We start from the raw sequence: 23,944 nt of genomic DNA, 5'->3' as shown, positions 1-23,944 counted from the left end.
TGTTCTCTGTGTACCTCATACTCCTGCGTACGTTGTGGTAATCAAAATCGATAAGACGAAGTCTAAGGTTGATGAACTTGAATGCAAAATAACCCAGAGACGAGACAAATCCAGCACGAGCCTCCTGACAGTTGTCTCATCTTGTGTCGCGCGCGCTATGCTGAAAGAACTGGTCAACGCTTCGTGAACTGAGCTCGAGACTGCTAGCCTACCAACCTAGCACTCGTTTTCTTAGCTATTAAATAATGACAAGTCTTCCACAAAATAACTTGAAAGAACAGCTTGCGAGGCACAGCAATGCTGCTCAAAGCAAGCTGTCTCTGGCTAAACCCAAATCGGGGTAAGTCTACAGTTAACTCAAGCTACAGCTGGAAACAACACAGGCTAGCTAACTGTTAGCTTTGAGCTGTCAGCTGTGCAGGTGGAAAAATCACAAGTATTAGCTAGTTATATGCACAGCTGGGATACGTTAGCTCTGTCATCGATGACTTTTTGTGCTACAAGTGTATTTGCTATCTAGCAGAGGCCTCATGCATGATGAACTTGTTTCAAAGCTTTTCATGAACATTTTCAATTCATTATACAGAATCTAGTCTGTCTTCTAGTTGAGGTCCCAGAAACTGTATTGTTTTACTGTGTGTGAATTTAGCACGTTTGTGTTAATATATGCTGCATTATAATGTCCAAAAATAGTAAGTAATGCAGCCATTAAGTGTCTGTGTTTGCCGCATTTCCTGTAGCTGCTAGCACACAATGGAGACACATGCAATCAACTTACCATTTCAGAGCAAATCAAGTATAATTTTACACTGTTGGCTGATGTTTGTCACTTGTAACCACCTTTGTCACTTGCATCTGACCTACGATCCCGTTGCTCCAGCTGCATCAACTTCTATGCATATGTTACCTGGTCGCTCTTAAAAAGATGTGATATTCAGGAACAAATCAGCCATGTGTCTCTGTATGTCCTGCATATGTTTTTGCTTTTACCCAGGGGTGTAGGAATGGGGGAAAGGAGGACTAAGTAAACGTGCGCCTTGTATAAGAATAGCCTACAAAGACACTAGAATAAATGCTCTGAATGCTGGGAGGTGCCCACACTGCCTGTATACAAGGCCCTCAATTTTGTGCTATGCCCGCTTATATGGAGCCAGTTGTTACCAGATACTACAATCTACTGCTATGTTCATCCAGCAGTTGAATAAAGAAATAATATGTTTAGAAATGATAATTTAATATTTTTGCAAAAAAATAGATTTTCAATATCATCTTAAACCATCAAACTAATTTCACATTGCTTTGCTTTTCAGGGCCTTTTCTTTCAAAAAGAAGTCCTCATCGGGTACCACCAAAGTTGAAATCCCAACTAAGGTAATCAGCACTAATCCTTTGGCAAACAGGAATGTCAATGTCCCTAAGAACAGTTTGGTGACTAAATCTCCTTTGACATTCCCAAACAAGCTTGACAGACCTCAAAAATCCCAAATCAACAGCTTCTTCCCTGTAAGCTCAAAAAGCAAGTCAGACTCCATCAGCTCAGCTGGGAAATGTGCTCCCGCAGGCCAGACCGTTAATAAGGTGACTACAGCTCTAACTAAATCTGACAACCAGTTTACCAGTGGCACACGAGGCAGCTCCACAAGTCTGGATGGATCTCTTGCCCCGATTGATGACTGGGATGATTTTGATGACTTTGAAACTCCCACCAAAGCAAAAAATGACTCATTCACTTCAGGATTATCAGGGAAGAGCAACAATCCATTGTCATCTACTAGTGAAGAAAAAACACATGCCTCTCTTATAACTCCAGAGTTAAACAAAAAGGGTCTTTCCAGAAGTGAACAATCTGGTATGGAAATTGATGAAGTGGAGCACAGTGTCGACAAAGCTGCCCTTTTATCAGGACCTACTTTGAATGGGGACCCAGATGAGTTTGAACTTGAGGAATCTCCCGTTAAAGTGACCAGAAGACGTCCTCCTGCTCATCTGAAGTCTGTCATGAGTGATAGTGAAGAGGACATCAATGTTGTGTTAGAGCCTTTTGAAGGAAATAAAGGTAACTTGCTGATTGTTGAAGCATTTTGATTTTTTAGTACATTGTAGAGCAAACATTGATCTGCAAAGCGTTGAGTTATACATACAGGCGTTGTCTTTTTGCCTTTCAGACAATAAGAAAACATGGATTGACCCAAAGGTGATAGAGCTTGATGACAACTCAGAGCCTGAAGATGACCTTGATTACATTCCTCCGTCTCCAATACCTGACGAGATTTCTTATACTTCTTCTTTGGAAACAAGGTCCGTTTTTAAATGTATTATGTTTCTTTTTAACCACTGTTTACTAATGCTCCTGTGTATGCATGGCCGTAAACTAGATGACCCTTTTAAACATTTGTGTTTTCTTTTGTCACAACTGATATAATCACAGTTAATGTGTTGAACTGCAAAGCAAACACAACTTTAAAAAAAGAATGAATGCTGTAGAACCAGAGAGATAGACTTTTGTTATTCTACTTCAACGCTCAGAGGCGGAATGGTGGGGCGAAGTCGTTCCACCACTGAGCCGGGATCGAAAGTAGTAACAGAGGCGAAACAGCGTCTGTGTAAACCGCACGCTCTGTTTGTTTACACCTCGCACATGTTTTGCTTCCACAACGCTGGAACGCAATGTAAAAACACACGTTGCTTGGTCCAGTGTAAAATAGCAAAGGCTGCATGATGGCGCTGATGCAGAACCGCAGTGTAAAAAGGGCTACTGACTCAAGTCATGCTGTAACTTGACCTCCCACAGTTGACCTCATGGAGTCACAAAAGGCGTGCAGTAGTTCTCCCCAAGACCTGTGTTCAAACTTTGATGTTAAACATTTTACACTATTTGTATGACTTAAATTATTAAGTGCATGTGTTTTTAGACCTGGATATTAGATAGACTTGACCTCAAAGAGAATTGTCCACTTCTTTTCCTCTAACAGATCTAAATCATCTGACGCTCAAAGCAGAGACGGTCCCGTGCATTCAAAGAGACCCCTGACAACAATTTGTGAACCCTCTGATCACAACGCAAAATACAAAACAAGTGGGTGTCTCTGATGTGTCCGATTGTGCTAATCAATTATTTCCCCCTTTTTTGTATTAATTATGTTCTTTCTGATCATGTCACAGATGAGCAACTCTTCAGTATCATGGAGTCCATCTGTGCTCTGGTTGATTCAATCCCTGAACATGAACTCATAGCTCTGTCTGGTGGAAATGATCTTTTGGTGAAGAGGGCTCAGAGGTGTGTACAGTTAAGTGGAAAACATCTTCTTGATGTTTAATGATACCTCAGTATTAAATCATTTGCCTTTCTCCTAACAGGAAGAGGATTCTTGCAACTGGCGGGATGGGTTTATTGAAGATGCAGCAGCCAGACAGCACTGTGATTTCTGAACCCAGCTTTAAAGAAAATTCTTCTCTTAGCTGTGATTCGTTTCCTCGAATGTCATCCAGCAGCTCTGTAGCCGTGGACTCAAAGAAGCCTCCTCAGATCAGGAGGGCTTCAGTCATATCTGTGGACTACGACTCTGATCACTCTGACAGTGTTATTAATATGAAACCTGTGCAACATAAGGACAGCAGGTCAAAGCTTGTGAACAATGAGACTATCTGTGACTCTCCATCAACCCCCAACCTCACAATTCCGTCTTTTAATTTCTCAGAGAAAACAAGCACAGACCTCAATGGTTCAGATCTCTTCTTCACACCCAAGAAGACTGTCGGGAAGAGCAAATTTAAAACCCCAGTATCCATTACAGCAGCAGAAGACGCCGAGCCAGACGACTTCTACAACGACGACTTTGACATAGATGACTTTAACGACTCCGATATCCCTGATTATTTTGATGAACCCCAGACTTCGTCAGTTTCGGGACAAAGCTTCAGCACCGTGACCACAACAATCAAAGAGGGAGGACCGAGCAAGTCTTCATGGGAGAAGAAACCCACAACGCCGGTGTCTGCACCAAAGCCTTCGAAGATCTGCTCTCCAGGTAAGTAAGTGGTGGGGTGGAGAAATCTTGGCCTGTACTTAAAACAATTCTCAGTAGGAAGGTTGTCAAAACTGTAACTTAATTCTCAGAGATTAAGACCACTATTTCATGTCATACAGCTCAGTTTCTCTCAACACTTGAGTTTGTAATAAGATGACATGGCGTGCATATCAAGCAAATAAACACATTAAACTATGTGCAAGTATAACTAAACTGTACGTGTGGAAAAAGGGTTAAAAAACAAGCAAAAAGAGGGTAAAATATGAGAGTGCTAGTCTCACAAGTTGCAGCATTAGACACTGAATAAAAACTAAATTAAGTCAATGTGTGGCCCTGCAGGTGGTGAAGAAGTAAATACAATACCTTACTCCATAATATTTGACATATTATAGAGTAAGCAGATGTTCCTATGGTGCATTTTACTGACTCAGTTTTCATATCCTTCCGTCACAGTACCGACCTTCAGAAACCCCGCCCATGATCGCTTCAGAGGTTTCAACTTCTCCTACTCACAGGAAATGATGAAGATATTTCACAAGCGATTCGGTCTTCATCAATTCAGGTTCAATCAACTAGAAGCAATCAATGCAGCGTTACAGGGAGAAGACACCTTCATTTTGATGCCCACAGGTAGGTAGTGATCAAAAAATGTGTCTTAGACATGTGACGGTAGATTAAGGATGTCAACTTCATTTGTCTGTAACTGATGTGTTTTAAGGTGGAGGTAAGAGCCTGTGCTACCAGCTGCCTGCCTGCGTGTCACCAGGAGTCACTGTGGTCATCTCCCCACTCAAATCACTCATCGTAGACCAGGTCCAGAAACTCACCACACTGGATGTAAGTGTGTTTGCTCCTGCTGATCAATAGGATCAGTATTAAAATGGCACCATTACTAAGTGTGTAGGATAAGTGTAACAATTGTTTTGTACAACATTTCAGATCCCAGCAACAAGTCTGTCTGGAGAAAAAAGTGACAGTGAAGCAAGCAGGATCTACATGCAGCTCTCCAGGAAAGACCCCATTATCAAACTGCTCTATGTCACGCCTGAAAAGGTGAGAAACAGATGATTTACTCTCTTAATGTTGGACCCCAAGAGGTTTTTCTTTGTTGCTTTAAATAAAGTTAGCACAAATTTTTACTAGGGACTGATGTATCTTTCTTCTCCCCCAGGTGAGTGCAAGTAACAGGCTGATCTCCGCCCTGCAGAACCTTTTCGAGCGAGGCCTCCTCGCCCGGTTTGTCATAGATGAGGCCCATTGTGTCAGTCAGGTGTGTTCCTTTTACATCACACATAACCCACAGTATGCTATTTTTGTTTTTGCAACAGCCGTAATGACTCATCCTCTATCTTTAAACCTTTCAGTGGGGGCACGATTTCCGCCCAGACTACAAGAGGTTGCACGAACTACGTCAGAAGTTCCCCAACGTGGCGATGATGGCACTGACAGCCACTGCCACCCCGCGAGTTCAGAAAGACATCCTCAACCAGCTGAACATGACTCGGCCGCAGGTGTACGTGCTCCATCCCAACCTCTGTCATATTTTTAAACAAGTTTCAGTATATTTGCATTCAAACAGCCCACACCTGCTCATTTTCCATCCAATGTATTTTCAGGTTTACCATGAGTTTCAACAGAACAAACCTGAAGTACGCCGTGCTGCCCAAGAAACCAAAGAAGGTTGATGAGGACTGTATCGGCTGGATCAAGAAGCACTACCCACGTAAATAATTCAAACCTTTTTCTGATCCTGGATATTTTCAGACCCTTGCTGTAGCCTGTTTTGAAACCTTTTTGTTAATATGGCTTTTGTTTGTTAATCTGCATCTCTGCATGTTACAGGTGACTCTGGCATCGTGTACTGTCTGTCCCGTAACGACTGCGATGCCATGGCTGAGAGTCTGCAGAGAGCAGGGATATTAGCTCTGTCGTATCACGCAGGCCTGTCTGACGGGGACAGAGAGTACGTGCAGACCAAGTGGATCAATCAGGACGGCTGCCAGGTGAGGTCACCACTTAATCACTGTTATGTTAATAAGATTACTGATAGAATATATTAGATAGAAAGCAAGTGCCAATACATATGAGGATTCTAGGAACACAATGCTTTTTATCACAGTTGTTTCTATTGTCTGCCAGGTCATCTGTGCCACCATCGCCTTTGGCATGGGCATTGACAAGCCCGATGTGCGCTATGTGATCCACGCCAGTCTGCCAAAGTCAGTGGAGGGTTACTATCAGGAGTCGGGTAGAGCTGGCAGAGACGGAGAGATCTCTCACTGCATTCTCTTCTACTCTTACACTGATGTCCACCGCATCAAGAGGATTATCAGCAGTATGTAGAAAAATTAGAGAACGTTTTTGTGTTTTTTAACCATATTTGTTCCCTTTCTCTGTCAATCCAGAAGCGTGTGAAGTCATTCAAAGCATGTTTACTTTCTGTAAAACATTCAGACTGTTTTCTTGTATTGTTTTTATCACAGTGGACAGAGAGGGTGACAGACACGCCAAGTCGACTCATTTCAACAACCTACACAGCATGGTGCACTTCTGTGAGAACATGATGGAGTGCAGAAGAATCCAGCTGCTCGCCTACTTTGGGGAGTTCAAGTTCAACAAAAGCTTCTGTAAGGAGCACCCCGACGTCACATGCGACAACTGCTCCAAACCCACCGTACGAACCTTTTTTTAACACGACTTTCTTTTTCATTCAAAACCTACTTGGCTGTTTCTTATGTTACTTTGAATAATTCTGTTTGCAGCAATACAAGATGAGAAATGTCACTGAGGATGTGAAGAAGATTGTGAGGTTCGCCCAGGAGAACTGCGAGAAAGTTGGAGCACGCTTTGGCAGGACTGCTAATCAAACCAGACTGACCCTGAATATGCTGGTGGACATCTTTATAGGTAAAGAACATGGATATTCTTGGCTTTATGCAGCTGCAATCATGCAGTATTTAATAATGGTTGTCTGTGAATGTTGGCAATTGTTTGTTTCTGTTAGGATCTAAATCTGCCAAGATACAGACGGGACTGTTTGGGATGGGAGGAGCCTACTCCAGGCACAACGCTGACCGTCTCTTCAAAAAACTGGTCCTGGACAACGTCCTGGTGGAGGATCTCTACATCACCAACAACGGCCAAGCTGTGTCTTATATCTCCGCCGGACCCAAAGCCATGAACGTTGTGTCCGGAAGCATGCAGGTAACTTTACGTACATTTACGCAGCAGGTGTGGAGGCTAGTTAATTAAGTACATTCACTCATAAGTTGTGCTTCAAACCTGAGACTTTATATTACACTACATTTGTTTGACAGCATTTGAATGTGAAAATTTAGTTCATAAGAAGAATAACTTTTATTTAAGTTACTGATCTGAGTAGTTTGTCCTCCCCAGTTCAGCAGCACCATAAAGACCTAGAAATAAAATGACAGAAATATTTGAACACTTTATGGCACTGTGCAGGTGGAGTTCTATGAGACGGAGAGTGCGTCCAGCATCAGGAAACACAAAGCCGCTGTGTCCAAAAACGTCTCGCAGAGAGATCAGAAGGTCCAGGAGTGTCTGAAGGAGCTGACGGATCTGTGCAAGCAGCTGGGGAAAGCTTTTGGCCTTCACTATTACAACATCTTCTCCACCGCCACCTTGAAAAAGATAGCCGGTAATTTCTAAACAGTCACTCTTTTATACGCCTAAACAGCTCATATCAAACAGTTAGCATTTTATAACCTGGGCATTTTTTTTTCACATGAACAGAGAAGCTTTCCTCCGACCCTGAAGTCCTCCTAACAATCGACGGTGTGACCGAAGACAAACTGGAAAAGTATGGAGCAGAAGTCATTCAGGTCCTACAGAAGTACTCGGAGTGGCAGCAGCCTGGTAAAAGACTAAAGTTTTAGCTTGTTTCAAATTAAATTCTGCATATTGTCGTATTTATCCTGCATTTTCTGTTTAGCAGAAGCGCCGGCTGACAATGAGGGAGACGGGTGGATAGACACGACACGAGGCCGCACGGGGGGAGATTATGATGACGAGGACGACATGGAGGCCTCCACCTACTTCCGCAATCAGGCCCCACAGGGACAGAAGAGAAAGAAAGCTCCGTTCTTTAAGTACTCCAAGAAGAGAAAAGCATACGGCAACTCGAGCACCAACTCAAACTCTAAAGGGTCTGTAGTGTGTTGTTGCATTTTTAATTTTCTTTATGGGAGATCATATATAACAATAATCTCCTGGCTGAAATCTAATCCTCTTTCTTCTGTCTTGCTGTCGATTCAGTCGTGGCTACAGCAGCAACAAATCGTGGTCATCGTCCAGCTCCAGAGGCGGAGCAAAAGCTGCAGGCCGGGGGTCCAGGAGCGCGGCGGGAGATGCGTCAGCAGGCAGGAGACCGGGCTTCCTGTCCGTCCCGACCCCTCAAACCAACCAGAGACCCTTCTTAAAGCCGAGCTTTTCAAACTTTTAGGCGAGGGACGCCCTGAGAGTCTCACTTCTAATGATAGAAAACTACTTCTTCACTACACTTTCAAACCACTTCTTAAAGTATTGACCTTCTTATATCTCAGCTGTTTGTTTACACTGTTAAGATTGTATATTTATGTTCTGTACAGCTAATGTCATGGTGTCAGTCAAGATTTTATATTAACTTTTATTGCAGGCTGTTTGTACATTTATTTTTTCACTGTCCAATTTGATGTTTTTTTTAATATTAAAGAAAATAATTTCAAACTGGTCTATATATTTTATAGCAAGCTGTGTTGCTGCATTTGTGTTGTACCACAAAGCCACGGGGAGTCACATCACATTTCTATTCAATGTTTATTTCAAGTTTGAATAGTATTATTTAATGGCACCAGTTACAAGGGACTAGAGAGAGGGAGAGAAACAATATTTTATACTGACTTGTACAGAAGGTTTCCTACAGTACAAACATGGGTTCGGAATGGATCAGACTGAACAAGAACTGGATTTGGCACATGGATTTATATATATATATATAAATACTTGTATATATAACGTAATCAGACAGCAATCTTCAGTCCCAGGATAGAACGATGTAGACAACGTAACACTCCACCAGACGTGGATATGCAAATACACTTATTGTTGTGTATGCACGGTCGTGTGAGGGTCTGTCTACTGGGAGCTGGCAGAGGGGCAAAAAGCAGTTTCAGTTATGACTTCTTTCATCTACCAACCCCTCAGTCCACATGCATCATCCACATTAATGTGACAGATGAAATTTAGGTAGCCAATTATGTATAAATGCTTTGATTCTGATCATCACTGGTTCAACAAGTGTATCAACAAAAACCCTCAGAAACGTAATTTGAAGGACAGCTAATGACAACATTTGAAACTTTAGTCCTCATGTCATATCCACATTAGTTTTTGGGCTTTTTTATTACATCTCTAAAGATTGCTTAAAATATGTGAAAAAATGAACACCTCCAAGTTCACATTAGTTCACATCAAAACTCCACCTCAGAAAAGACCCTTTGATGCACCTTAGTAAAAGTTTACAAATGTAGCATTTGTTACTAAGCTTATTTTAATGTACCATGTGGGTGTTTCTCTTATAATTGACCTTGTGCAAACTTAAAGAGGGGTATTATGCTAATTTCAAGCTTCATATTTTACTCTGTGATACCTGTGGAGTAGCTTAGCATGATTTGCAGTTAAAAAAAACTCTGGTGCTCTGTGCAGGCCCTCACAAAGCCTCCGCCTGAAACGACTCAGTCAGTGCTGTCCCTTTAAGAAACCTGCTGAGGCTGCAATTTATGATGTCACAAAAAAACTGTGTCAAACCTGGCGTTCACAGCGGCCTGCAGACTGAGCTGAGAAACCTGGGGATTACTCCAACATACTTTTACCTACTGATTTGAAACTTCACCCATGTTTAGTCTGGACATCCAACATTGTAACATTATATATGTATGTCTTAAAATGTAAAACAGCATAATACCCCCTCTTTAAATTTAAACACAAGAACCAATGCCTCGTCCAAAAATGCAACACTTTGTACGTGCATGGCTTCACCTTCACTCTTTGCTTTTCAGGGACGACAAAAGCTGTTTCTGATTCCTAAATCATGGATGACAGTCACGCTCATAAGTCACACACTCGGCCATAACCGTAGCCTTCTCCCATGAGGTAAAAGAACTGTAAAATATGTAAACATGAAACAGCAACTGAAATGTAAAATTAAAGTCAGGTTTGTCACAGGAAACATGCCTGCAAAGACAAATTAAGACAGAGATTTCGGGCTGCCCAGCGTACATTACAAACAGTTTCCCTCTCGGCCTGGGAGATTAAAGGATGGAGCAGTCTGTTGTAAAGTTGTTAGGGATGTCGTGTCTTTCCTTCTCCAGTCCTTTATCTTTGCCACTTTGGTAGACTGCAGGTTTTAGGATCCAGGCACAGGGAATAATCTGTCACTCAAACAATGAAACAGCAAAGAAAACAGCAGAACAAACATCCACACAAGAGGTCTCTAAGGAAAATCAATGTCTTTTATAAAATATCAACAGTGAATGCAACGGTTACTAAGTGTCTCAGTGGTCACATCATCGTTAGAGTCGGCACAACAGCAATTTAGTAAGTGGTTTTCTAGAGACATTTAAGGACATGTTTGACTTCATTGTTGGATTTTCATACACAGGTTTGTAAATCACATCATTTCGCTCTTACAACTGATTATTGCTCCTTGAATAATGCTGCCTGTTATTCTTTTGTTCTTATTGTTGCATGTTCAGAGAGACCACTGAAGCTACATAACGCTGAGAGATGTATGAGAAACGACTTCAACAGGATGTCCTGCTAAAACTCAGCCTGACTGTATCAGTAAATAAGTCATAAATATAAAGTATGAATGTACACAAAAAAAGTCGACCCGCCCTCCCTGCTCCAGCCCCTGATAGGAGAAATGTGCTTCATCTTTACATCTGCTATGAACTGGATGTATCAGAGTTTTAAAAAAACAACATTAACTTAATATAAATAAGCTCCTACACCGTGTGTATGACGGGTTTGTTGCCATCATAGCTCTAATGATTTTATATTCCCTCGAGCCTTGTGCTGCTTCCTACACCGCGGATAACTGCGGTTTGCCAGGGATAATGAGCTACAGCAGTGGATCCAGCCACAACGCCAAAGTGCATGCTACTCTGTGGTCAGGACTACAACCGACACGCTCGGTCTGCACAGGAGCAAACAAAGAAGGTAGCACCATCGGGGCTTTCAGCGGAGCAGCTGCAGGTGCTGGTATTTAGAGTGTGGCGTTTGAAACAGCAGACCAAATACATGCAACCCTGTAGAGCCATCATAGTGATGAGTCACAGGGTGCCTTTATTCCCTATTTGTTTAAATCCCACTTTCAAAGAAGCACGCGGGTACTTGAACCTCTCTCCAAGGCTTCTGATGTCCTTCAGTCTTCTACCTCTTTCTCTCTTTCTTCCCTTAAAGTCCTTCTTTTGCAAAAGTAAAAAAAAATGGACTCCTCTCTGTCTGAACCTCTACTGCGCTCACCTTGAATCAGTTACCATTCCTACATACAGACGCACTAACACTTACACCTGCACTTGGTACAGGAGGTAAACACGCAACACAAAAAACAGATTTTACCCAGAATCCAGCAGCCATGACAGTTATTGCTCCCTGGAGCTGTGAGGCAGAAGAGTCTAGAGCCTGACCGACAAATCTAAGGGCCAAATATTGGCTTTTATTTTGGCTGGTTATAAAAATTAATATAAAACGCAACTTAAATACAGAAATCAGAAAAAATATGATGTCATCATTATCAACTGTTTGACAAAGAGATTCAACTCTTACCTCCACTGAAACAGTGTTTTCAGATCCATTAATACATTTTGACATTTTTTGTTTAGAGCTGCAATTAAGAATTATTTTAATCATTGATTAATCTGCAGATTACTTTCTAAATTATTGAATAAATGGTTGAGTCTATAAATGTCAGAAAATAATGAAAAATGCCTATTATACATACATATACATATACAGAGCTTTCTTCAAAATCCTTACAAAGGCGACGTTTTTTAAATGAGATATGACGATTCAAGTTATCAAAATAGCTGCCAATTAAATTTCTATAAATTGATTAACTTATCTTTTCAGCTGGATTTTTGTTTCACACATTTTTAAACACATTTAAATGTGACATCAGGCTGTGGATCAAGAAACAGGTGTTTCTTTTATACATGATCCAGTAACGGTCAGGCTCATAGTCACCTCTCCAAACTCTTCAAGTAAAATAAGATTCTGAATGATGAAGATGTGATTTTGGATTATTTGGTATTTGTGATGGTTGATGACATCTCCACCTTTCATTGTGTATAAATACATGTTTGAAATTATCGTTAAACCAGCGCGCACTGACGGCTGATTCACTGCTGGTGGAGTAATGACAGGTGGTCAGAGTTGAGTGGATCTGGATAAAAACCCTGTTTTTCAGTCCCCCCTTCCACATTTTCCATAAATGCTTCTGACCTTACTCGAAACACAGCGCTAAAAAAGGTATAATTTAATCTTCAATAACAAAATAACATTTCAGTTCTGTTAAAATATACATGAAAAACCTGTCAATATATATTAGGAAACAAACTAATTTGTACAAAAAGTACAGCAGTATTCTTATTCTAATAACAATAATTATATAGTATGATACAGAAACCTAAGAGCAAGGCTGATATGAAACCGAAATAAATCATAAAGTCTTCATACAAAGAAATCGTTGAAATTCAACTTGTTTCAACTCAATGAAAAATGCAAATCAAATGAATTGGAGAAAAAACAACTGAACAAATGAGCACATTCAAACGTACTTCATTATTTAAACCATGAGATCATTGCACGTCTATCTAGAATATCATCTATCTGCGCCATGTTTCTGACACTACCAGGGCATTTATCACTATCTGTACTGGTTTATTTTACTGTTATTTTATAAAATGTTAGAAAAAAACATTTAGATCTGCATCAGTTTACTTTGTGCACCTTTTTAAAGTGTCCTAAAACAATCCACAAAGTTCAAATTCATCGACATCTTCTCAAAAAGGCATTTGGTTACACCCTGTCCTGTCTCTGTTTCATGAACCTTCACTGTTTTCCCTTCAGGTAGTTTCCTCATGACTCTGCTGTTTGTTGACTTCTGATGGGGATGAATCATATCCAAAGATATTACTCTTCTTCACCTCACATGTACATTACAGCAGTGGGCCTACGAACGTAACTCACTTCCATCTTAATCTTAATGACTAATCAACTTCCTCATCTCTTCTCCTTTCTTTATGCAAATTCACGTTTGAAAGAAATAAATAAGAAACAAAGGCAAAGTTTACCTGTTGCAACAAAATCTTCTGCTCCTGTTTAAAATTCTTTAGTTTTTCATTTCTTTTTTTTTTTTTACTTTGTGTTATTTGAAAAAATAAAATACCTGAAATGACTTGAAATAAAAAAAAAGAAAATGCAAAAAATGTCTTCTGGCTTTTGTAGAAAAAAAAAGATAGACGAAATAAAGCGAAACGAGGAGGTGGTTTGGTGAGTGGGTGGGGGGTTAACTCAAAGTGAGGGAGGGGGAGAGAGATCCTGGCCCGGTGTTACCAGGAGTGGTCCAAGCTGTATGTCTGCAGGAGGGTGATGAGAGAAGCAGGGTTCATGGGTGGGACGAAGCTGCCCTCCATCACTCCGGAGTCCTAACCGTCTTCCCAGACCCCCGAACGGGCTTACGAACTCTACGACCTCACTCTCACTTGTTAATGAGCAACCCGCCCACCCAGCGGAGCTTGCAGGCAAACCACCGCCTGAGGGGACAAAAGTATTCGTAATGGAACTGCTCAAACTCGGGGGTCTGGCGGATATCACGTAAAAATGCAATATCAAGGTCTGACTCGGTGAGGATGATGAGGAGGAGGAGCAAGACAAAGAGGAGTCCAATGGTCACAAGGAGCAAACGGAGGACACTTAAGACAAATTTATTCACCTGTTCCACCTCGCTGAGGGCCGAGTCCCCCCCTGCACCCTCCTGTGTGTCCCCAAATTCACCCCCTTCCCCGCGCATGGGGGTGCCCGCCTCCGACTCCTTCTCCTCCTCGATGCTGCAGGGCGCCCCGTTGATCTGGCGCGAGACGGCCAGCTCCATGCTGTGCTCGGCCACCGGGGTGGGCAGGACGCTGTCGGAGGGGCTGTAGGCCTCGTCCGAGATCACCGCGGCGCCCTCGCTGGAGTCTGTGGCCTGGCTCCGGGAGCGCGGCATGAACGATTCCCCATGGGACACTGAATGCGCCGGTGTAGAGTGGGCACTGTCTCGCAATGACTCAAGACCTGGTGGAGTGGGTCAGAGGGGAAGAGGAGGAGGGAAACAGAGACAAAGATAGTAATATCACACACATGATACGAGATAATCAGAATCAGAACTATTTATCCCCGGGGGGAAACTCAGGAGAATCATATCAGACAATACATATAACCAGTTACTCATTCATACTCTGTACTGGTGGTTTCTTCTGACATTTGTCCAGCAGAAGATACAGAACACAGACACACAGTCTCCAACTTGAGAGCAGAAATCTGATCATGTTGTCCCCAGAGTCGAGCAGACAGGAGGGAGTCATTGTGCAGAACTGCTGATGAGCATGGGAAGCCCAGGTGTGATGTCTAATGGAAGAAATCCTCATGTCTACTTCCAGACCTCATTCAACAACCACAAAGAGCAACAAAACAATTAGTTAAGATAAATAAACCAGTCCTACTTCCTGATAAAACAACGTCCTCTCTTTGTATCTACTGTCATGTTCTGAGACTGAATCTCAAAGCAAACAGACACTAAAGGTTACATCACGGATCCCTCTTTGGATATTCCACTCAATATGTGTGTTTGTTATTTTAAAAACTTTTAAAAGGACTCTTAACAGAGCCTCATCGCCTCACACAAACCACAAAGCTTCTTTTTAAATTCAGTCTGAAAAGAGCGTTTACATGGCCTGTCCATACTGCCTGAGAAGACGCCTCTTTCCAATGAAATTTCAACATAAAAGACAACGAACAAAATCCTGCAGATGCATGACAAAGTTAAGCTGAAGTTAATATTCGTCTTCCAGTCTCATTCAGACAAGCCAGGTGGGTATTTCCCAAAGTTAGTGTTTTTACTTTGAATTTCTTTGTGCTTCTTTTTGAACTCTCAACAGCAGGAGAAACTGCAGCGACCACAAATGGTTTAAATGCACACAAATGTTGATTTAAATGTTTAACCTTTCCTTCAATGGCCGTACTAAACGTATCATCAGTCAAAGATTCTTCCCTAATTTAAACACACAAAAAAGAATATTTTTAATTTGAATAAAACCTATATAAGAACACGATCTTATGTTGCCATGGGATACCAGATCTCTCCGGAAATTTCTATACGGAAAAAACTGACTGTATTTTGCTAATTTTGGCAGATTAAAAGCTATAATATCATGTTTCTTTATGAGATTATTAAAAACTTAAAGAGAAATTGAATCCTCCCTGAGAACATTTAAACTCAATGACTGCCCACAATGGTCTTATGCAACTACCAGTATATTAAAGGTGAAATCTGAGACGGTCAACACATTTATACCAGCCTAAACTATTCAACATGCTTTCAAAGCATTACAAATATACTTCACTATTACTGAACTGTACTGTACAGTATGTGAGAGTCTCATTACTGTGTACATGTCAGTGGAGATGAGCTGTGGTTGAGCTCTTTGCTGACCATATCACATTCTCCAGAGGGTCAAAGCAGCAACATTACACCTTCACCCCGAAGAGAAGGGATTAAAATTCAGCTTCTGACGAGGAAGCAAATCATGAAAGGGCTTTTCTTAAAAAAACTGCAGGAAAAGTAGGACGGATTATGTCCAGCGTCTAAGCCTCTGCTGATATGAAGCTGCTGTCAGGGGAAGAGAAGGAGGCATTCAGGCTGGATGAGTGTCAGCGGCCATCTTTACTCAGTGTTGATCTGCCTCAGCTGAGTTTATGTTATGCTTACAGCAGTTAGGGGTTTAACAGAAAAGTCCTTGTTTAATTTGTATTTCACTTACTGTAACTAATATGTTGCTTCCCTTATATACAATTTAGAATCTATAATAATATATATATATATATATATATAATAACTTCAAACAAGATAAATACACCAAATAAACACACCACACCTCTTTAAATACACTAAACTAAATGGAACCAAATATAGCAGCTGGTATACAAAGAGTCCTCCAGTCTGAATCAACAAAAGCACAGACAAGAAAAACAAACAAGCCTGTCCAGTTTCTGAAACCTCAAGACAACCAAAGGAATGGGCTCCCTCCCTCTCTCCCTGCCAAGCCTGATGTGACTGATCTAAAATAGAGGAAGCCGTCGGCACCTCCATGTAAAGCACAACCCTGGCTGCCTCAGTGATGACTTTACCTGGAGGGCTGCTGGGCTGAAGGCAAGGCAGCGGAGTGCCAGGAAGAGGGGTGCCGCTGGCAGACTCCGGCTGCCCCGTCAGGGCCGGGTAGAGGGGCAAGACGCCCAGGGCCTTGCCCAGCATTCGAGGCCCCAGGCTCAGCACGCGAACCTTCACATCCCTGTAGCAGTGGTTGATCATACGCAGGTGTACGTTCACCCGGGTGGTGATACGGATCAGACACTTCACCATGGTTGCAGCATGCACGGGTTAATCCCGTCCTTATGGTCCCTGTCCCGGAGTCCAGGCCACAGTCTGGCTGTGTGTGTGTTAGGCCGAGCGGTTCTGCCTCAGTTGCAGTTTGCGGGGAGGAGTGTGTGAGGTAAAACGGTGGTATTCTGCAGCAGTGCTACAATCGCCAGCATTGGCCTGGCCTGGTTTGGCCCCACCCAGGCCAGTGACATACATGGAGTAGAAGACCCAGGCTATTTTCAGCTGGGGTATTAATACCACCGCAAGACACCCAGTCAGCACACACCAGGGATGGGAAGCTCTTATGGCTCTCTTGAACTCGCAGCAAAAGACCCTTAAAGTACACCTGCTTCTGACCTCCATTTCTCACAGTGTTCAAAGAGTCTGTGTTTTAGTTTTAGTCAGTGTTTGAAAGGCAGGGCCAGAGGGTCTCACTGCTGGTTTAACAGAGAGCTACGCAGGGCAGTACGCCTGCTGCGTCTGTCTCACTGACAGAGGAAGTGAAGCCACCTGTTCTGGACCGAGAGCCTGCAGGTGGGCTGAAAAAGTGACTTTAGCTGCCACTGTGTTGGAACAACTAAGACACTTTGGCTCACACACACACACACACACACACACCCCTGAAACCCTGCATTGAAGTAGAGCAGGCTGACTGACGCACACACCTGCAGCACGCCCCACCAGCGCTCTAATCATCAACTGGGCCAAATGGCTCTAGTTACAGCTTGCATGTGTGTGTGTGTGCATGTGTGTTTGAAGTTATCACATACTAATGGCTCCCTGGTACACATTTTGTGCTAGCCATTTCTTTTGGTGCTATAACATATTACCCATTAGAGGTAACACAAACAATCTTGTTTTGCACCAGCAGCTCTATAATCATGAGATGTGTTGCTTGCACACGCTTGGTGTACATGGTGGTGCAGTGGAGCCCTTACCTTCAATGATAGATATGTGCACCGCTCGTCGACGCGTGCGCGGTACACTGCTGAGGCGAGGCCCGTGGGTGATGGATGGACAACTCCTGCTGGGCACGAGGCCAGCCCTGAAGAGACAAACACATATGCACAAACATGACTGCATAGAGAGACAGCTGCGAGTGGAGCTAACTTATACAGTAGCCAGCAGGTTGCTGCTGATATAAAGACATCTGAAGTAGCTTGGTGCTTAAAAAAAATGTAGGACATTAAAGAAAAATCTGATGGAGAACTTTCTGACCTCTCCTGAGCTCTGAACTCTACCTGTGTATTTCTGGAGGCTCGCGTTTGATTTTGGCACTCTGCTCCATCACCTCTTTTGCCACTCGTCCACTGTTATAAAGCACAGAGACGATGCTCAGGATGAGTGTCACATACACACACGCGCACACACACGCACACACACACAAAACCAGGCACCCTAGTGTCACCCGATACCATGAAAGCCATCACCACAGTGGATGAGTGCAGTACATGAGCATCATGATTGAAGTAATCTGTTGAATTCAGCTTTGTGGAACTGAATTACAACCAGTCAGAAGAAATGCACACACAAACTTGCAGGCAAAAAATATCAAAACAATGATCATGGTTTCCCTTCAACATCAAACTCAATATTTAAAGCTTGTTATCATACACTGTCTCTATATATAAACCTAATCATATATTTTGAATGCAAGTAACTGTCTACTTGACCTTTCAATAGTTTTCTTCTTAAAGGTACAGATCATCCACATCAAAGTTTTCATATACTTCTTCTTGTATCTAGCTACGGAAGCCCTTAGCGGACATGCATCCATACATTTTATTTACTCAGTTTTCCCGTGATAAAAAGTTACTTCTGGTCGTGTTCTCGAGATCTCAACTTATTTTTCACGTTATCTCGGGAAAACAAAGCTGGTTTTCTTGTGAAAACGGGATAATTTTACGCCGATCTAGAAAAAAACAACAGGCTGCTCACTGTGATATTTCAGACTAGGACATCCCATGCTGCCATTGCCCACACTAATTTCTATGTTCTTGTTTCCATGTTCGTTTTGTGCTTTTACAAGTCTGGGGATACGAGTTATGATCATCTGACGTTATGGTGGTTCCACATCGCTATCTCAATAAGACAAGATCTCGAGAAAATGACCAGAAATAACTCATTATGACGGGAAACGGAGTAAATACAATGTATGGATTCATGTCCTCTAAGGGCTTCCGTATCTAGCTGTGTAGACACTTTCTGTTTTTATTTCCTGAGGTTGAGATGTCCATGTTTTGCCCCCTATCAAACTAGGACTATTTCTTTAGTGTAAAGTAGTTTCAATGAAAGATTTTCACAGCAAGGTTTGCGAATTATCCAGAGAAAGGCCACGGGCTTCAGCTCATATAAGGTGATAATGCCTCATGTGATCAGTCCCCTTCATTTCCCCCTCTTTGTCCTCTGTCTTTTAAGGTGTCAGTGTTATCCTCCGGGCGAAAGAAGCAGCCTGACGTTACAGCACAAAGGGCCAGAAGGCCACGTCTCCTGGGAGCACCTCTCTCCACATCCAGCTGGGTGGTTTCTGTGCTGTGTCCTCCCCTTCCCTGTCATCAGTCAAACTGTTTTACTGTGTACATTACCTAAAACGGAAACGGCTGCCCTTGAAGAACAGGTTGCTGCTGGACACGGTGCGGACCTGACTTGACTTATCAAGCCTGGTGGGAGAAAAAAAAAGGGGAAAATTCAAGTTCAGTGCACCTAAAACAGGAAACAGGAAGGACAAGTCATTGTTGCAAGAATATGCTCCAAATATGCAGCAAGAATATGTGCAATCTTTGCTTGCTGAATCAAATACCAAAGCAGAAAGAAGGAGCAAATACCCTGCTATTGAATTATGCACATGCTCTCCTTGCACTATAGGCGCTGCAACCTCAACATGTCTCCATACACTATTCAATATGTTTATATTGTCATAGTAAGTGAGACGTTAATGTTTAATGATCCATTTTGCTTTCAAGGATACGTGTGCTTCTTTGAAAGATACCTTTATCGCCTGGCTCCTTATTGCAGTAAGATCTTAATAAGCAGGAGGCTGATAAATTATCTGCCACTTCAGAGAGTCATCGAAAGGTCACATCATATTAGCTCCATCAAGTGGCCTGCTAAGCTCTGCCCTTCCTGTGCCCCCTCTCTTTCCCCTCTCCATCTGCTAACCCCCACACGCGCCCTCCATCACCTGAGTCATCAGCTCCACTCATTATTACACCACTCCCGGGCCTCTGAGCTCACATGCTGCTTTTTTTTTTATTTTATTAAATCACCTTTTCTGAGCGGGAGAGAGCAAAGGGGACCCGCACTGTTATTCATGGCAGGGACAGGGGAGCCATATCTCAGAGGGAAGGAGCGCTGAAGTGCTTGCGGTCTCGTGCCAGCGCGCTCTCATTCACTAAAGGTCAGAAGCAACTCACACCTCATTTTCCCGCTGACAAACAACCTGGAGGGAAGAGCGTCTGAGGACACCGAGGCACTGTACTGTGACAGTAACCTTCCCGACAGCACTCAAGGATGCAGAGACGGGAGCTAAATCATGATAGTTGACAAAAAAAACATTTGTGGACTCACTTATAGAAGGCTTGGTTCTCCACTCCGCACTTCCAGAGGTGCTTGCATGCCTCCGGTGTGGGCGCAAAGTACATCAGGATGATCTTTTCGTACTGCACGTTGAAAATGAGAGAACATGCAGGAAAATATAACAAACTGAGACAGAAAACCACTCTCTACTTTACACTCCTCGTCCAACATTTCATGCTCTCACCTCCTTCTGATTTGCATATACGTGGAACGTCTTGCCTTCGAACTTCAGTTTGGTCACCTCATTCCTGCCCGAGAGAGAGAGAGCGCAGCAGCGGTTACACACTTATACAGGACGCTGAAACTGAAAGCCACAGCCTCTTTAAATATTCATGACGAACACTTTGAGATCACATAAACAGCCACGCAGCTCTATGTTTGCCTGACAAAACAAATAACTGATATTATTCCCAGCAGACGTGAACGGAGAACGGGGGGAAACCTGAGCGATACTGAAGGCAAACAAACAAAGGCTGAATAAATACTGTAGACATGTTTCAGCCTTTATTATTGTAACCGTTTAAGTTAAAAGGCAAAATGTCAAACAGAAATGCATCATGTTTACATTTTCAATTCAATACGGCATCTTCCTGAAATCAAATCAGTGGGCGTCTAATAGAAGTAGAGGCTACAAGTATCAAGCTAGTCTCCTTGTATGGAATCTAGCATGCGTAATTAGCCATCTGTGCTATTGCTAGCGGCCGCCTCTTGTCGCAGGTAGAAGCAGATGGATGAGCTTTGTTGACTGTGACCGTACAAGCAGCTGCAGTGCACATGCCGTTTCATGTAGAGCAGCCTGCATATAGAGGGAGTGAAATCAGGTAAATGTAGGGCCTTGCAGTGCAGTTTGTGTTCATTTACATCATCGAGTACTCAAAGAGCGCACTGTCTTTGGCTCACACACGAGAATGTTTCACATTTGGCTCACCATTTGAGAAAATGCACTCTCTTGTTTCCCTGAAGCACCACAAAGCCAAATGGTGTGAAGGCGAGGAAGGCTGGGTTCCCAGACACATCCTGGAGGACATTCAAAATGTAACGAAAAGCACACAATTAAACATGAATAAATCGTAAAACAGACGTATATTTAAGCATGTACTCGATATCCTGTGACAATATATCACTGTTCAGGTTGGTGTCTAAAAATAGTACAGCAGTGCTTGAAAAACCTTGCATGGATGCGGATCAACACCATATGTCTCCAGCATCTGGGCTTTCTGCAGGAAATTTCGCTCGGATGTTTCAGGTGTCTGTCCGCTGAGAGGGAGAAACAACACAGCGAACATCTGCGTCAGTCCATCGCGAACATAAAAGATGCAATGCAAAAGGTAATGTCCGATGATGTGATACATTAACAGGGGTTATACTAAAACAGGATTAACATAAGATCAGATGAGATGAAGAAAATATTTATTGTCAGACAGTTTCAACTCTGTTAGATTAGATCTGACAAATCATAATGATTATAGTGCTGTGTTTACAAGGTGGTGACAAACAGGAGGAAACCACTAGTGGGCAGCAGAGTCTCATCATGTTTGTAACTCTGCTTCTATAGTATAAAAATGTAACTTTTGCCTTTATTTATCTCACAGTATATTATTAAATAGTCAGTTTTATTGTTTCTACTTAAAGTATTGAACAGCATTAACTTTGAAAGTACCGACACAGAGGCTCATTTACATTAGAAATGATAACATTTAGTCTAAATCAAACCAGTTTTTAATGGGAAAAACCTTCATCTGCTGTCTGTGTGTTAGTGTGCATGGTCCTGCTCTATCTGCTCACTTTCATAACCTACTCTGCCTCTCTTCCAGTCGAATCAGAGGCTATTGGACCCATCACTAATAACTGTAATAAAGGGCAGGCTATGCTCGAGTTATTTGAGTGGATAGTGGAGAAGAGAGTGCTTTCCTCTGCTATCTGCTCAAATAGGCGACTGTAATCTGTCTGGCCAACCCAATACAGAAAAACGGTGCCTCATTACCGCAGTCAATTACATAAATGTCAGAGGGAGTCTGGTGTTTGTTCAGCCTGTATGAGTGCAGGGTTTTGCAGGTGTGTGAGAGACTGATAGTGGAGGTGCAGCTTACATCAGCTCTGTCTTGTGTAAGTCTGCGATCCGGCGCTCCAGCTTCTCCGAATGTTTCGGGAAAAACTGGAATTTGGAGCTGTAACCTTCAGGATGCTTCCCAGGGTCGTAATCACCAATCTCAGCTGGAGGAAGGATCAGAAACCAAGGTAAATGTTAAACATATTCACAAATCTTCAGAGCAAATAAACGTTGGCTACAGATTTCAGCCAATGGTGCTTTTGCCGGAGGAGACAGGCAGAACATCCCAGGATTATTTCTGTTCCTTCATGCCACAATGCACTCCCTCAGATGACCCTGATGCTGATTTTTTTATCTGCAAGGAGGAGCTGACCAGGCAGCCCATCTTTAATTCATCAGCCCCCCCTCCAGAGGACCTGCCTCTCCTCAAACACAGGACGTTCTGTGATGCTAGCTGCGCCAGCACACCTCATGTTTGTTTACATCTGCATGTGTGTGTGTGAAAGGATGATTGGAAGGCCGATAACCACATCAAAGAGCGCTGTTGTTGATCATTTAAGAGTGTGAAAGTCACTGATCTAATTATCATACAAAGTGCAGAATAAACGTTCACTTTGCCAGAGTTTCAGGGTTTATATCAGCATGAAGAATCAAATCGCTGCAGGCGTATTCTTTGAGGTACATTATACTGTACAATCTCACTTTATCACCTAATTCAGCTTCTTGCTACATAAAATCAATTTGCTCTGCTCGCAGTATTTATCAGATCGGTGGGCTACATGATACAAAATGACAGAGGTCATGAACGCACTGCGAGGCAGAGAGTGGTGTAAGTCATTTCCATCTGTCACCTCCTATTACCTTGAAGGATGTGAGCAGCCAGCATGGCCGCGTCCGAGGTTTTGCACAGTAGCCGCCCGTGGTAGAGGTCTCTCTTGATTTGCAGGAAGACAAGATATCTACAAAGGAAAGGGCAAAAATCAGGTCAGACGGTGCCTGCTTATAAGAATACTGATGATATTCATAAACACCCCAAACCACTCGTCCTGTTACATCTCTCAGAGAAAACACAGAAGGAATAAAACAAGTCGGAGCAGTGAAACAACAAACCTGATAAACCTCAAAGGCTGGTGAGTTCTCGTTCCCTATGGGTGCTTTGAATATTTCTTTTTGATTTAGCTGAAATGAGGGTTTTGTTTGGGGGAAAGGAGGATAGGAGGGCCCTGAGGGAAAAGCTGCTACTGACACTCTGCTTCTCTTAAAGCCTCCAGCCTAGTTTCCACCATCCAATCAGCTCCGAACGCAGGAAATTATCTCCGAGACATCAGAAGCAGATATGTTGATGGTGATGAGGGCGACAATTATCATTATTTCCTTATTATCATAAGAGGTACGAACAACACATCACTGAGATTATGTGTTTACAAACACCCCAACCTTGTACAACATGTAAGACATTCATCAGTCGGGCAGACCTGCCTCCCTCTATCTAGGCCATTTCTACACATGCTTAATGCTTCCTGTGTGGAGAGACGCATTAAAGCTGCTCACATTTCCCATGTTGTTCATTCTGAAGCAGGTTCAACACATTTGAAGGTGTGATTTTGT

At 42.7% G+C, this 23,944-nt stretch overlaps 2 protein-coding genes across 2 annotated transcripts in view; one reads left to right on the top strand and one right to left on the bottom strand.

Moving 5' to 3' along the window:
- Nucleotides 1–245: 245 nt before the first annotated feature.
- blm (BLM RecQ like helicase) lies at nucleotides 246–8,709 on the top strand. Its single transcript, XM_069686727.1, has 21 exons — nucleotides 246–340; nucleotides 1,311–2,056; nucleotides 2,166–2,298; nucleotides 2,973–3,076; nucleotides 3,163–3,277; nucleotides 3,358–4,028; nucleotides 4,482–4,658; nucleotides 4,747–4,865; nucleotides 4,968–5,081; nucleotides 5,200–5,298; nucleotides 5,393–5,541; nucleotides 5,645–5,751; nucleotides 5,871–6,031; nucleotides 6,168–6,363; nucleotides 6,512–6,702; nucleotides 6,791–6,935; nucleotides 7,033–7,232; nucleotides 7,494–7,689; nucleotides 7,785–7,907; nucleotides 7,984–8,197; nucleotides 8,307–8,709. The coding sequence occupies exons 1-21, from the start codon at nucleotides 246–248 to the stop codon at nucleotides 8,491–8,493; spliced, it is 4,242 nt and encodes a 1,413-aa protein (XP_069542828.1). The 3' UTR covers nucleotides 8,494–8,709.
- Nucleotides 8,710–13,539: 4,830 nt separating this feature from the next.
- Nucleotides 13,540–23,944, bottom strand: part of LOC138613055 (FERM domain-containing protein 5) — a 55,622-nt gene continuing 45,217 nt past the window's right edge. Inside the window, exons 5-14 of the mRNA XM_069686628.1 lie at nucleotides 23,198–23,295; nucleotides 22,377–22,500; nucleotides 21,456–21,543; nucleotides 21,215–21,303; nucleotides 20,471–20,534; nucleotides 20,278–20,369; nucleotides 19,296–19,370; nucleotides 17,952–18,020; nucleotides 17,649–17,755; nucleotides 13,540–14,366 (exon numbers count right to left, since the gene is read on the bottom strand). Of these exons, the coding sequence (XP_069542729.1) occupies nucleotides 13,792–14,366; nucleotides 17,649–17,755; nucleotides 17,952–18,020; nucleotides 19,296–19,370; nucleotides 20,278–20,369; nucleotides 20,471–20,534; nucleotides 21,215–21,303; nucleotides 21,456–21,543; nucleotides 22,377–22,500; nucleotides 23,198–23,295 (1,381 nt within the window). The 3' untranslated portion in view covers nucleotides 13,540–13,791. The remainder of the gene's footprint in view (nucleotides 14,367–17,648; nucleotides 17,756–17,951; nucleotides 18,021–19,295; nucleotides 19,371–20,277; nucleotides 20,370–20,470; nucleotides 20,535–21,214; nucleotides 21,304–21,455; nucleotides 21,544–22,376; nucleotides 22,501–23,197; nucleotides 23,296–23,944) is intronic.

Source organism: Semicossyphus pulcher, unplaced genomic scaffold (assembly GCF_022749685.1).
Source record: "Semicossyphus pulcher isolate SPU_LCO1_2020_fin unplaced genomic scaffold, fSemPul1.0.p SCAF_8, whole genome shotgun sequence".
Lineage (NCBI taxonomy): Eukaryota > Metazoa > Chordata > Actinopteri > Labriformes > Labridae > Semicossyphus > Semicossyphus pulcher.
This window is presented reverse-complemented; position numbering and strand designations above follow the sequence as displayed.